This window comes from Accipiter gentilis, chromosome 4 (genome assembly GCF_929443795.1).
Source record: "Accipiter gentilis chromosome 4, bAccGen1.1, whole genome shotgun sequence".
NCBI lineage: Eukaryota > Metazoa > Chordata > Aves > Accipitriformes > Accipitridae > Astur > Astur gentilis.
The window spans coordinates 28,577,558-28,591,824 of record NC_064883.1 but is presented as its reverse complement, the minus strand read 5'-3'; the positions used below and the strand labels follow the sequence as shown (position 1 = coordinate 28,591,824).

Below are 14,267 nucleotides of genomic sequence, written 5' to 3'. Positions count from 1 at the left end.
GGACAGCCAGAATGCTTACTGTGAAAGTCGCTCTCCTTCATTCCTACGTATCTATCCACTTCCCCAAGACAACTCTGTTATGTAGCATCACAGATCATTTTCAGACCTCTGAGGGACTCATCCAAAACACCGGTTGTATTTATAGTTTAAGATTATGAAGTTAGCAAGGATCATTAAAATAAAATAGTCTGAATTTCCACTTAACATAGGTTCAAGGATTTCTTTAAGCAGGTCTTGCATCATGCACAGAGCTTGTGTCTGAGCAGCCTTTCAGAAAGAAACATAGTATTGCTTGAAGATTTGAAGTGGCAGAAAATCGCATATGTTCCTAATTAAACTTCAGTGATTAGTTACACTGAATGTCAATTTTGACAGCTAATTTTTAATGTGGCTTTTTCTAGCTTCAGCTTCCAATTGTTAGAACTTACTGGAACATGTTCTGCAAAGTTAAAAGGCCTCCTTACCCTCAGAAACCTCAGGCACATCTTGATCTTCTTTTGATAACAAATATGTCTACAAAAAGAACTTTTTAGGTTTCTGATGGTAAGATCATTTGTGCTCAAACTCTGTGATTCTTTCCAGAGCTTTCTGTAATGCTGGACTTTTAAGTGCAAAACTGAACACAGTATACTAGATACAGATATGGTATAGTACACAGGTAACTCTCATCTCTGTCAAAAGCAAGGTGTACTCTTACTCTCCTGCTCATGAGAGGTCTTTATCTTCAGAGGACACATTCACTCTCTCAGTTGTAATACAGGGAAATCCATGTTCAGCTGGTTACCCACACTGGCATCTGCAAAATCACTGGATCCTGTCCCCCGGACCTGCATTATTCCTCAGGGACATACTCACATGTATGATCAAGAACACAGAAATCTGTAAACTGAAACCATTCTAGGAAGTAGGAAAAATAACCTCTCTTTTCTGGATATGCAATTCTTCAGCATCATTTACTCTAGAAAACCTTACCTGAGACTTCTGGCTTTTCCACTCCCTCCCCTTTAGGCAGGGCTGCTGGCTGGGGAGGCATCTCTAGGTTAGGAATTGACTTCATTATATTGGCCTGTGCCTCTTCCAAGAGCTTTTCAAATTCCTTTCCATTATAGTGATCGAGGTTTTGTCTTTTCTCTTCCCACTTCTTTTCAGCTTTCTAGACAAAAACAGTAAAGCATCTATTTATTTCTCTGACTTCTGTTGTGATCACTTACTTTAAAAAAATTCCATGTGTAAACTTTATAGGTGAATACGGACAGATTCTTTCGGTTCTAGTCAGCAACTAGAGGAAATAATATATATTAACACTAATTGTACAGTGGTTCTGACTTCCATTGTGCTACATATGGCACAAACACATGACAGACTGACAGTGGCCACTGCTCACTAAAGGAACAAAGGCAAAATTTAAATCTGGGTCACTGCCTTACTATATCACACTGGTGATTAAAGTGCATGTCTGTAATAAGAGATGAGAGTTCACTTGTGGGTTTTCTCAATATCTCTGTGTGAAACCACTGGAACTTCACACTCTCACTTTTACCTCTCCATAATGAGGGATATGGAGATTTAAAGAGTGAATGAAATCCACTGATGCAAGTGTTGCCCGAGAATCATGTAATTGTTCAAAAATAAGGTTTTCTAAAAAAGATTTTTTATTTTTTTTTATAAAGGTTATTTAAAAAACACGGTTACTCATTTTTGGCTACATGTTATTACCCTGTTGTATTTAAAATCAGAGGGTATCTTCAGCAGTGCATGGTGTAGTTAGGGGTTAAGCGCATAAATCCCCAGAATGCAGCTGAATAATCCCACCTGCAGTCTCAAGAGTGAAACTGGGAGCTCAGGCCCAAAGAGAGGACAACTGGTTGAGTAGAATACACCATACCTCAATTGATACAGCTCGGTTTCTGGTACTTGCACTGTGAATTTCCTCAATGAAAAGACTTTGCATGGTGGTGCCATTGACAGAGACCTGTGGTGCTGGCGTGGCTTGTGTGGGCTGGGATCCTGTTGTGGGCTCTTGCAGGGGGGCTGGTGGGGTGGCTGAGAGGTGGCCACCCGCTGGCACACCTTCGCTGTGACTGGCTGCAGTGGGTGAACTCTGGGCATGGTTGACCAGGGCTGATGAGTGCTGAGACTGATGGATGACAACAGGCGAGCTCTGCACGTGATGGACTGTCATTGTTGAGAAGGGTATGACTTCTGACTTGACTGATGACACCTGGGACTCTGATGTGATTGCTGTGAGGTTTTGCTGTGCATGTCCCTGGGCATGCTTCAACTCCTCCTGGTTTTTCAGAGCATCAGCTGCAGTGGCCTTTTCCAAGGCAGAGTATTGCACAGCTTGGGATGGATCCACACCCCTCAGCAGTCCTTCTGTAACATGTCTGCCCAGCCAGATTGAACACAACAGTGTGGCACATGGTTAGCATACAGGCAAGTCACGAGTAATACTTAACAATAAACTTCTGCAAGGGAAAAGCACCTGTATCAAAAACATCAAAATAGTTTTTTTTCTTCCAGATGCTCTCAGTTGTGTAATTTTATAGCTTTCTCTCAGACTCAGGGACTCCGAGTTTTAAAGAGGCCACTCTAATTAGGATGCTTTTGCCTTTTTAAAATGTTTACAAACCTTCATGGATGTACTGGCACTTTTTGACCAAACCATGAGGTCAACCCATCAACAGTGGGTTGATTTTAGAGGGAGAATGGAAATCAGTTGACTTAAATTTTATACACTGTATCTAGCTAAACAAGATGTTCCTGGACTATTAGCACAAAAAGTGATAGTTACATAGAATGTAAGGTAGAAGCTTGGCAAATTGCCAAAACAAAACCTTCAAATGATACTTCATGAAGGTCTTGTCTGTCAGACTTTGGGGTAGGATGAGCTAAGGATGTGAAAAGTCAACTATTTCTGGCAGCTAGCTGTGAAATGACTTAGCTTCGGAGTGTTGCTAGACATCAAACGCCATAGCTTTTCCATTACTGAAACAGACTTTATGAGGCTGAGTACATAATTTTGCTGCAAAAAATTACTTTTCGTAAAACTTTGGCATGCCTAGCTTATTGGTTTTTTTACCAAACAGGGAGAGACAGGAAATAACTGTAGTAATTTTTAAGAAAAGGAAACTAATATGAAAGGATATAGAAGTTTATCTACAAGGAAAAATAAGTGATGGCTCTTAGAAGACCTGTTACATAAGCCATTTTATCCATCTGCCAGTACTGGCAAATCCATTTTACATATGCTCCAGAATACACGGAAACAATGACAACCCTACATTCCTTAAAATAATGGTAGCATCAATAGGCTTATGACTTACATTTTCTTGTAAGTGAAGTAAAATTGAGACCACCACCACTGACAGTTTGGCCTGATTCACTGGTTTTGAGTAGGAATTAAATCCAATGCCTATTGCCTCATATAAAGCAGCAGTCATTTGCTGCTCATATATTCTGACAAACATAGCTAAACACTGGCACTTAGTGGACACAAATCTTATCTAATATTTCACCTTTCTCTAACACATCTTCCTTGCAAAGAACAGAATAAAGAATTTGCATGAATTCACAAGCATATTGAAAAATATTTCTGTCTCTCAGGTGGTTTAGGATATCTTTATCCACTTAGAATCTTTTCCTGGTTTATTTCTTACCGTTACATTTTTGGGGCTGCATGTTTCATTGTCAGAGAATATTTCTGTTAGCTTAGATTGCTGTAAATGCCTACGGTTAATTAGCTCAGATATGGGACTGATGCCGCTCTGTAAGCTTTCTCATCCAGGTACTTCCCAAATCTGGAAGTGTTGAGTTCAGAGGGACCTAGTTTCAATCATAAGACCTTGATTACTGGGGCTGTTGTTCAAAACAGAACCACTGCGCAGAGCACAGGAAAGGCTAATTAATTGTTTTCCCTTGAGAGGGCTCTAGGAAGAATCTATTAAATACTGGAAGCAAGTTGCATTTCTCAAAATTGCCTGGTGAGAGGGGGAGAACCCAAACCCGCAAGCTGTTCCAGCCCTGCTTGAGAAAATTCTTCAGTTTTGAAGAAAAGAAAAAAAATCACCTCCTGAGCATGGTAAGGATATCCGTCATGCTGCGTACACGTTTCAGCAAGCTGTCTAGCTTGTGTGGTTCTTCCTTTAGGAACCTCACAGCTTCTACCTCAATCCGGAGGATCGCACGCATTTTATTCTGCAATGTTGGGAACTCTCCTGCAAAGACAACAACTGTGAAGCTCAAGAGGGAATGATAAAACCTCTGGGGAGAAATGGATGATGGGGTGAATGTTAAACAGTTGAGTGTCTACCTCTCTCGAGGGGCCATGCAACAAGCTCCTTAATCCCAACTTTAAATCTTTTTGGAAGTGAAGGTTAATGCCCCCAGATCAAAGGCAAAACTGTTCTCAGCCACTGTGGTTAAAAGAAAAGAACCAAAAGTACAAAGGAAAAGCACATACCTTTCAGGGTGGCAACAGCTTCTCCCACTTGACGCAAAAGAAAGGCTCCATCTTCTACATCTTTCAGTGTAACTGTCTTGCTGGAAGCAGTGGAGTCCCTCTTCAGATCTTCAACAAATGCCTCCAGCTCACTGGCAAAACAAAAAAAGTGGACATAAAATGCAAGCAGGACTTTCACATTACAATCAAATATATGCAAATGAATGGGGTAAACTAAACCAGAAACCTCAGCTGTGGCATCTTTAAATCGGACACCACAGGCTGAAAAAACAGCAGGGTACTATGAGGGGAGGGGAGGATGCTGGATGCTTGCACTCACAGCAGAGGAACAGGCTTGTAACTAGCCCAAGTCATTGATTTCCCTGACAGGCTGCAGATGTGCAGAGCATATTGACCTCAGGGCAGCTACACTACAAAGGGCAGGTGGGGTGGTGAAACACATCTAACAGCCAGCCTTCTGGGGATGCAAATCCTAGAAGGGTACAGACACACCGTACCACTACATCCAGTACTGGTTTGCACCTTGCATTTTCTCATTGCTGATGACATGCACAGGATTGCCCAACAGTGAAGTAACAATCCCAAAACTGGCACTAATGGCCCCTTGATGCAACCTTGTTTATCTGTGAGATCCTGCTAGACAGGATACAGGGTCCTGTTTCCCTGAGGAGCCAGATTGAAAGAGCAAGTGTGCATTGTGTGCAGCTCTTGCTCAGCACTTGGATTTGGATTCAAGAATGAATCACTTAAGATGTTTTTTCCAACCAGTGCTGTCCCATACTTCCTCCAGCTCCATCTGGTACTTACTCATTACCTTTCCCAATATTTTTTCCAGTGCTTCCATACTTCACATAAATTTTCACAATCCTTCAGACACATAAACTTTATTTTTCCATTTAAGGTTGAGACCACATTGATTTAGCTGGAGTTTCCACACAGAAACATAGAATCATAGAATCATTTAGGTTGGAAAAGACCTTTAAGATCATCAAGTCCAGCCGTAACCCAACACCACCATGCCGACTAAACCATGTCCTGAAGTGCCTCGTCTATGAGTTTTTTGAACACTTCCAGGGATGGTGACTCCACCAGTTCCCTGGGCAGCCTGTTCCAATGCCTGACAACCCTTTCAGTAAAGAATTTTTTTCCTAATATCCAATCTAAACCTCCCCTGGCGCAACTTGTGGCCATCTCCTCTCGTCCTAAGCTTAAAAATTTCTCAAAAAACCCTGAAATGCATTAAGCACAACTATACAAACACCTATGGAAATACCATAAAAGGATCATCTCTTGACTATTTATTCTATAGGTACCTATATGTATATTCTATATTTATTCTATAGATACCTTCTATAGGTATGTTGTGATAAAAGGAAGACTAGGGAAAATGTGGGCCCTCTCCAGAAGAAAATGGGAGACATGGTTACCTGGGACATGGAAAAGGCTGAGGTACTCAATGACCTTTTTGCCTCGGTCTTCACCAGCAAGTGCTCCAGGCACACTGCCCAAGACACGGAAGGCAAAGGCAGGGACTGGGAGAATGAACAACCTCCTGCCATAGGACATGATCGGGTTCGAGACCATCTAAGGAATCTGAAAGTGCACAAGTCCAAGGGACCTGATGAGATGCATCCATGGGTCCTGAGGGACCTGGGAAATGAAGTGGCTAAGTTACTCTTCATCATATTTGAGAAGTTGTGGCAGTCCAGGGAATTTCCCACTGACTGGAAAAGGGCAAACATAACCCCCATTTTTAGAAAGGAAAAAAAGGAAAACCCGAGGAACTACAGGCCAGTCACTCTTACCTCTGTGCCTGGCAAGATCATGGAGTAGATCCTCCTGGAAACTATGCTAGGGCACATGGAAAATAAGGAGGTGACTGGTGACAGTCAACATGGCTTCACTAAGGGCAAATCATGCCTGACAAATCTGGGGGCCTTCTACAACAGGCTTACAGCATCGGTGGATAAGGGAAGAGCAACAGTCATCTACCTGGACTTGTGCAAAGTATTTGACACTGTCCCGCACAACATCCTTGTCTCTAAATTGGAGGGACATGGATTTGACAGATAGACCACTCAGTGGATAAGGAATTGGCTGGATGGTCGCACTCAAAGAGTTGTGGTCAATAGCTCGATGTCCATGTGGAGACAAGTGATGAGTGGTGTTCCTCAGGGGTCGGTATTGGGACAGGCGCAGTTTAAGACATAGAAAGTGGGATTGAGTGTGCCCTCAGCAAGTTTGCCAATGACACCAAGCTGTGTGGTGCAGTCAACACGCTGGAGGGAAAGGATGCCATCCAGAGGGACCTTAACAGGTTTGAGAGGTGGGCCCGTGTGAACCTTATGAACTTCAACAAGGCCAAATGCCAGGTCCTGCACATGAGTTGGGCAATCCGAAGCACAAATAGTGGCTGGGTGATGAGTGGATTGAAAGCAGCCCTGAGGAGAAGGATTTGGGGGTGTTAGTGGGTAAAAAACTGAATATGAGCCAGCAATGTATGGTCGCAGCCCAGAAAGCCAATCACATCCTGGCTGCATCAAAAGCAGTGTGGCTAGCAGGTTGAGGGAGGTGATTCTGCCCCTCTACTCCACTCTTGTGAGACCCCATCTGGAGTACTGCGTTCAGCTCTGGGGGCCCCAACATAAGAAAAACATGGATCTGTTGAAGTGGGTCCAGAGGAGGGCCATGAAGATGATCAGGGGACTGGAGAACCTCCCCTATAAGGACAGGCTGAGAGAGGTGAGGTTGTTCACCTTGCAGAAGAGAAGGCTCCAGGGAGACCTTATAGTGGCCTTCTGGTACCTAAAAGGGGCCTACAGGAAAGATGGGGAGGGATTCTTTTATCAGGGAGTGTAGTGCTAGGACAAAAGGAAATGGGTTTAAACTGAAAGAGAGTAGATTTAGATATAAGGAAGAAATTCTTCACCATGAGGGTGGTGAGGCACTGGAACAGGTTGCCCAGAGAAGTTGTGGATGCCCCATCCCTGGCAGTGTTCAAGGCCAGGTTGGATGGGGCTTTGAGCAACCTGGTCTAGTGGAAGGTGTCCCTGCCCATGGCAGGGGGTTTGGAACTAGGTGATCTTTAAGGTCCCTTCCAACCCAAACAATTCTATGGTTCTGTGATTCTATGATTCTAAGAGAAATCCAATTCTATTAAGATACCAAATTTACTAACAGGAGTATTCTGAGAAGCAGTTTAATTGCATGGTAGAAAACAATGCAAAGCAAACTCTGAACTGACAAATCAGCTACTCATTTTAACCTAATTTTGGGCCTCATTTCTCGCATCCACTCAGGTAGCAGTTTTGCAATTGCTGTAAGAGAACCAAGGTGTGCCTGAAAAGGAGTAGGGGAAGACTGCCTTCTGCACCAACTGCAGGTCTTGCATTTCCAGATATTTCCCTTGCACCAGCACTGCCATGCAAATCCAGCAGAAAATAAGTTATTTTCAGCCAGGTCACTTCCTAGATCCATCCCAGTGAACAGGTGACATGGGGAAGAAAAGAGAAGAGTAGGTAGCCAGTAATGGAATAAAAAGGAGAAAATCCCTTGCAGCACCACCCCTCATTTAGGTCAGTTTAAAGTGCAAGCGCAGTCACACAGAACAATAAATGGCAGTACAATAGTACTTCTGATATACAGAGAAACAGAAATAGTATCAGGATGTGAACATGAAGTGCACACAGCAAAGAGTTCTTTTCAATCCAAGGACTAAGAACTTTAGAAACTATAAAACGATTTTGAATTAAGAATCATAAGTTTCTTCTCAACAGATCACAAACAAGTGGAGGTAGATGATCCTGTTCCCATTTTAAGACCACTGCTCCCAAAGACTCTGCCTTGAGAAACCTGGACGAGGTCACAATTTCCACTACCACAAGAGTACTTGCAGGAAACAGTCCCTTGGACCACACGATGGCAGCAAGGGAACGTTTCTCAGGGTATTTTTCCGGTGGAAGAGGCTGCAATAACGCAGACATCTGCTGTCTCTGTGTCTGCCTTTGCAATAAAGGGCACACATACAGTCTAGGAAGGAGCTGGAAAAAGAATTCGTCTTTCTGTCACTCACTACAATGCAAAGGCTGCTGCCGTCCAGAATGGTGCTCTACAGTCATGCATTCTCCCTACTCTTAATGCCCTGATACCAGCACTTAGGCTAGGCAATGCTACTTTGGGAATCATAGGGTATCCCCCCTCTCTTTTGTAGATCAGCACTGGAAAAGCAGCTTCACACATATTTGCATCCTTTTTATCAAAAATGATAAGGGCAGAAACTTAAATTTGTTCATGGGTGGACAGAAGAGAAAGGAGCAAGCACAGAACAATGTTACGATCTTTTCGTAGGTTTATAATTGTTGGAAATGTGTGGATAAAGGAAAGACTTCCAGGTAGCTGACAATGGCTTTCTTTCCCCTTTGTTCTTTGAGCAGAGATGGAAGAGCCATCATAAATCCCTTTGATTCCATAAAGTGAGACTATACAAGACAAATGATCCTGAAATTACTCAAGGGATACCATATTACACCGCCTCATGTTGCTAACTACAAGGGACAAGAAACTTCAGCCCTCAGGAGCCAAAGTCTGAAACAGATCCAGCAGTTTCCAGCATTTCTTTTCTGTAACTGGGGAAACAACTTGGCTTTATAGATTGGACTGAGCAAACCCAATTAACAAGACACATTAATGTAGTTTCAGCAGGCTAATACAAGATAAATGATTTTTCTGCATCTATGTTTTACACAGGGGAACTGAGGCAAACTCTTAATACTGAGAACTATCTTTAGGCAAAAAACCATCAGAAGATCTGTCTCAGATTGCAGTATCAGTAGAACAGGTTACAAAACAAACTGACAAAATTAATAGCAACAAATCACCCAAGCCAGATGGCATTTGCCCTGGAGTTCAATAGCAATTCGAGGGTGAAACAATTGATGCTAAGCATCTAACTTCTTGATTAAAATTGCTTTGGCACCAGAGTAGTGGAAAGTGTCATAGATGATACAAATAAATTTTTTACAAGGGGATGGGGCTATCCAGGGAACTTTACTCTGGTGAGACTGACACCCAGACTGGTGTAATTGATAGATACCAAAATCAAGAATAAACAATAAATAATTAGTGGACCAATGGATAAATATGATGTGTTAGGGAGGAATTAATGCGGTTTGTGTAAAGGGAAGGTAAGTCTCACAAATCCACAAGGAAACAACAAAAGCATGGGGACAAGCTATAGCCCAAAAGGCTTTCAGTAAGCTATTTGAGCAAAACCTTTCAAGAAAGCAAAGTTGCAATGGGACAAGACAGGAGATTCTCTCATGGGTAAAGTACTGGAAGTAAAGGGAAGGGATCAATGAACAGCTTACTCAATGAATGTAGTTTGCTGGTGGGTTCCACAGGGATCAGTGCTAGGGCTGGTGTTTTTCAACATATTATAAATGAGGATGAATAGTATAGTAAAAAAAATCTGAAAAGGATATTAAATTATTCAGGGGAACAATGAAAATGAAAGGTGACTGCAGAGGGCTGCAGGTGGACCATCGGGTATCAATTGACTGGAAAAAACCCCAAAGACTAAATTAACTCATAATAAATGTAAAGCAATGCTCATGAGAAGAGGAGAAATAAAACCAAAACCAACCCCACCTAAAACAAACAACCTCCCAAACCCCTAAGTTTCTATACACAGTAATGAACTTTGAACTGATAACCATCCATTGTGAGTGAAATGTTGAATTTGTAATGGAAAGCTTGCGTGGAACATGACGAGAAGGAGGCCATCACCACACCATGGAATGAAGTCATGGTGTGCCCACATCCAATACAGCTGTTGCAGGGCTCTCCTCTCTCCCTATCCCCATCTCACAGATGTTCCCTAGAGTCAGAAAGGGCAAAGAGAAAGGCAAGAGGATGAAAAAATGTACAGAAAGGCTTCTACAAGAGGAGTAACTAAGCGGTCTAGGACTTTTCAGGCTGGAAAAGGCATGACTGGGGGAAAAGGGAGTGGAAAGGGAGTGGAGGAGCATCTATAACACCATGACTAGCATGGCAAGGCTGAATATTCTGCTGTGCATGATTTAAGAGTTTGGGGATTGATTGACACATGAAAGATTAAAAAACAAACAAAAAGATGTTCTTTCTAGCCAAGAAAGAATTACTCTATAGAATCATTGTGCCTAGATGCTATACACAACAAAGTTTACATACATTTTTAAAAATGTGTAAGTTCATGAAAAGTAAACAATCCATGCAGAGCTTTTGCATATGAAGGTACCACCTCTGACTTGGAAAATCCCTGAGCTACAAGTCATTAAAAGCAAGGAGATGTGCTCTGAGCCATGTTCTTATATCCTTTCCCAAGTATTTGCTACTAGTCGCTCTTCAAGACTGCTAAGTGGAGTTTTGTTTTTACTGACCATGGTTATTCTTATTAAAAAGTCTGATACTTTTCCTAACAAAAATATAAATTGTACCTTACTATGGATCATATCCAATTAGACATATTGGATGTGACTATAATTTAAATACTGTGCTTGTAAAACACTCTCTATTAAAGTGCTTAAAATAATCTACAACAAATATTAGTCATACCTGTAACATGCTCCTCACAACATAAATACTTCATTAGTCAATGTGTCATATCATCATAATTTGTCCTTGGTCTGGTAAATTTTAAGGCTAGTATCTACAATCCCAAAAGTGTCATATATGACATCTCTAATATTGAATCCAAAGACTAGATAGAAAAAAACCTACCCAGTTAATTCTGAGTGTGTATTTCACTGTTAGAAGTGTGCATAAGCACTACGTTTAACAGTGTTCCTTAGATTTCATTAGATAACTCTGAACTGTAATCCTGCTACAGCTGTGACTCACATGGGCACACTTCTGTAGGCACCAGCATGAATAGTTGCTCAACAGAAAACTTGCTCTGAAATGTACACTGACATTTCTGTTGTTTACAACATGAAACTGCCAATGTTTTTATTTCTTTTTTTCCCCAGCAATAACCTTCAGAATTGCAGAAAGGAAAGCTTTTTTTAAACTGAGATGCACCACTTCAGAGCAGTAAATACACTTCTGTAAGTACTGCAGAAATCCTTAAGCTCCCTTGTTTTGCATGAAGCCAGTCTACTGATTTAGTCCTATGATTTAGGAAAGGTCAAGAGGGCAACAGCTGAAATACTACAAGATGGTAATTTTTTTGCTCTGTTGCTTTGCATTTATTTATTTGCACTGGAATCAGCTTAATTGAAAGTGCCTATATAGAATGTTAACCTTTTTCTGAATATTGCCAGTGACATTTGGTGTGTAGTTTTGTGATGTATGCTCTTCATTATTAACAGCCATCAGCTGTTGAACTTAAAGCATTGTTGTCAGATGTGCTTTTTCTTTTGGGCTCTGATCCTGCAAACATGTAAATACATGATGAAAAAATCTCATTGGACACAACTGATGAAAAATAATTGTTTGTGATTTAATGTTTGTTTCTAGCACATCTCTAAAAGGGTTGAACTAACATTTATAGCCTATGAATGATCTAAGTAAGACATTTCCCTGTAACATTAACAAATGAAGTAGTACAGAAGCAGCAGAAACTCTGTGAACACAAAAAATTCCAAACGCTGATAAAACAGAACCATATTGCAGTCAAAGTCCTATCTTAAATGAACAGCTGTAACAACTAATGCCATTTGCACTTGACCTCACTCAGTATCCATTTTATGAGGCAATGAGATAAACAGCCATCACACAAATTGTTCTTTCCACAGAGAACAAACAATCTAGAAACTAGGCAATGAGGTACACAGGAATAAAGTGATGAACAGGAGGGTAATTACTTAAAACTACAACATAATGTTATTTAAGACTAGAAACCAGCTGAGAGGATTATATACACTAGCATGGACTGTTACTGCACATTCAACTTTTCTTCACAGAAAACATATACTCCCTCAGTAACACTCTACTTTGTCTTTACAGATGCACCATTTTTATTGCAAATCTTATTCATCTGACAACACATTGATCAACAGGAAAGATTTACTCTCCTTAGCTGTCAGTAAGTGTACTCCTATGGCTCTTCAATCATCATTTCCCATGACAAGCTGACTAGGAAGTTTCTCTCTATTGTGGAGTGATTCTTCAGGTGTGAACTAAATGTGGTAATGAGAAATAATCAGTTATATAGAATCTTACAAATGTGAGTGTTAGAACTAGTTAAATAGTTTATTGATTTCAGCTTCATCTTGCCTCCTGCCGACTCTGAACATGGACTAAAACAAACAACTGGATCCCACCAGTCCTGGTAGGCCAAAGTTTTTTTGGGAAAAAAAAGAGTCTTACAAAGAGCTTTTACACAACAGCAAAAAAAAGAAAAGTGTTTTTATCTGCAGTTAAGTGTATGGAAATGCTGGTGAGTAAATTTTAGACGGAGACTGGCATTTCTGACTGCTGTTAGACTTCAATCCTCTATTTATGAGCTTCCCTTACCTCTCCCATGCAACAGCCAAAGCACGCACTTACTTTTGAAACCTGATTTTCATACTTAGAGCCAAATTCATTACCTTCCTTTGCATCCGTTTGTTCTTGATGAAATTCCTCCCTCCTGCCCTAAAGCGGAAGGGGAGAGCTACTGTAAGGGGAGGCTTTCAGAAGATGGAGGTGGTCACAGTCCTTAAAGTGATCTGTTCCTTTACAGGGGACTTCTGAAGAGGTTGAAATTCTCTGTACTGGTGGGACTTACCCAGCGGGCTACACTAAGAAGGACTCCCAGTCAGGACCACTGATTTGTACAACACAGATACAGTTTTATAGCCAATATGAATGCAAGGAAACACAGGTAAAACAGCATACACGGCTGCAATTTCACTGAAGACAGTGGTGAAAACTACTACTTTATGGAAGAAAAAGCCAAGCAAGAGCAAAAAATTCTAAGAGGTTTCTCAACCCACCATAACTTCTTTACAATCTTTTCTTCTTCGTTGAGGTATTTCTGCCTTTCTTGTTCCACCAGGTTGCGCTGTCGCTGCACAGGATCTTCAAGCCTCTTCACTGTTTCAATCATTTTGCCATTGATTTCCAGCTCTGCTTTCCTCACCATTGCCCTCAGCATCTCCTGGTTCTGCAGCTGTTGCACAAAAGAAATCAACTTCAATTTTTCCTGCTTGACTGACATCCCTGGCAACAGAATACACTGCAGAGCTCAGAAATAGGTTGGGATAAACACAGCCCCACAGCAAGAGAGAGTTTTTACCTTCTTCTTTCCCTCTTTAACTTTACCTATAAACATTATTTCTTGAGGAAGTGTTGCAGCTGAGAAAAGCCTAAATCTGATTAACTTCTAATGTATATATCTAACTTCCAGTTGCAAGTGATGAACAAAAGATATTGGGATCAGTACACCACCTTCACTGCATAACTTCTGCAGGGATTGTGGCCCCTTTATGCTGCTCAGTCCAGAATGAATCAAGAATTAATCACGCTTCATGAGAATGCCGGAAGCTTGACTTCCACTTTGCATGTATCTTGTAAGCTTATGCATCGTGCTGCCCATACGTGCCTAGTGGATAATCCCACACATTAATGTCAAGACTCAGAATGGAATTTTTCAGTCTCTCAAGTGGCAGAGGAAGGACTGTGCCATCTGGTGTAATTTGGTACAGACATACAGCTCATCCGCCATACATAAAACCTCCCCTACCCACCAAAAAAACCTCCTTTATAATATGGTAATTTTCTGAGAACTGCACAAGTCACACCTTCTTTCTTGTCTTAGCCTTATATTAAGGACCTAAAGTATTAA

At 41.3% G+C, this 14,267-nt stretch overlaps 1 protein-coding gene across 13 annotated transcripts in view; it reads right to left on the bottom strand.

The window, feature by feature from the left end:
• KIAA1217 (KIAA1217 ortholog) overlaps positions 1–14,267 on the bottom strand; it is a 372,331-nt gene that overhangs the window by 18,089 nt on the left and 339,975 nt on the right. For 12 of the 13 annotated variants that reach the window (XM_049799191.1, XM_049799185.1, XM_049799195.1 and 9 more), the window contains 5 exons: positions 13,417–13,592; positions 4,463–4,593; positions 4,070–4,217; positions 1,886–2,387; positions 973–1,153 (listed from right to left, as the gene is read on the bottom strand). In XM_049799191.1, the coding sequence (XP_049655148.1) occupies positions 973–1,153; positions 1,886–2,387; positions 4,070–4,217; positions 4,463–4,593; positions 13,417–13,592 (1,138 nt within the window). The remainder of the gene's footprint in view (positions 1–972; positions 1,154–1,885; positions 2,388–4,069; positions 4,218–4,462; positions 4,594–13,416; positions 13,593–14,267) is intronic. The other variant, XM_049799187.1, reaches the window with a different exon arrangement.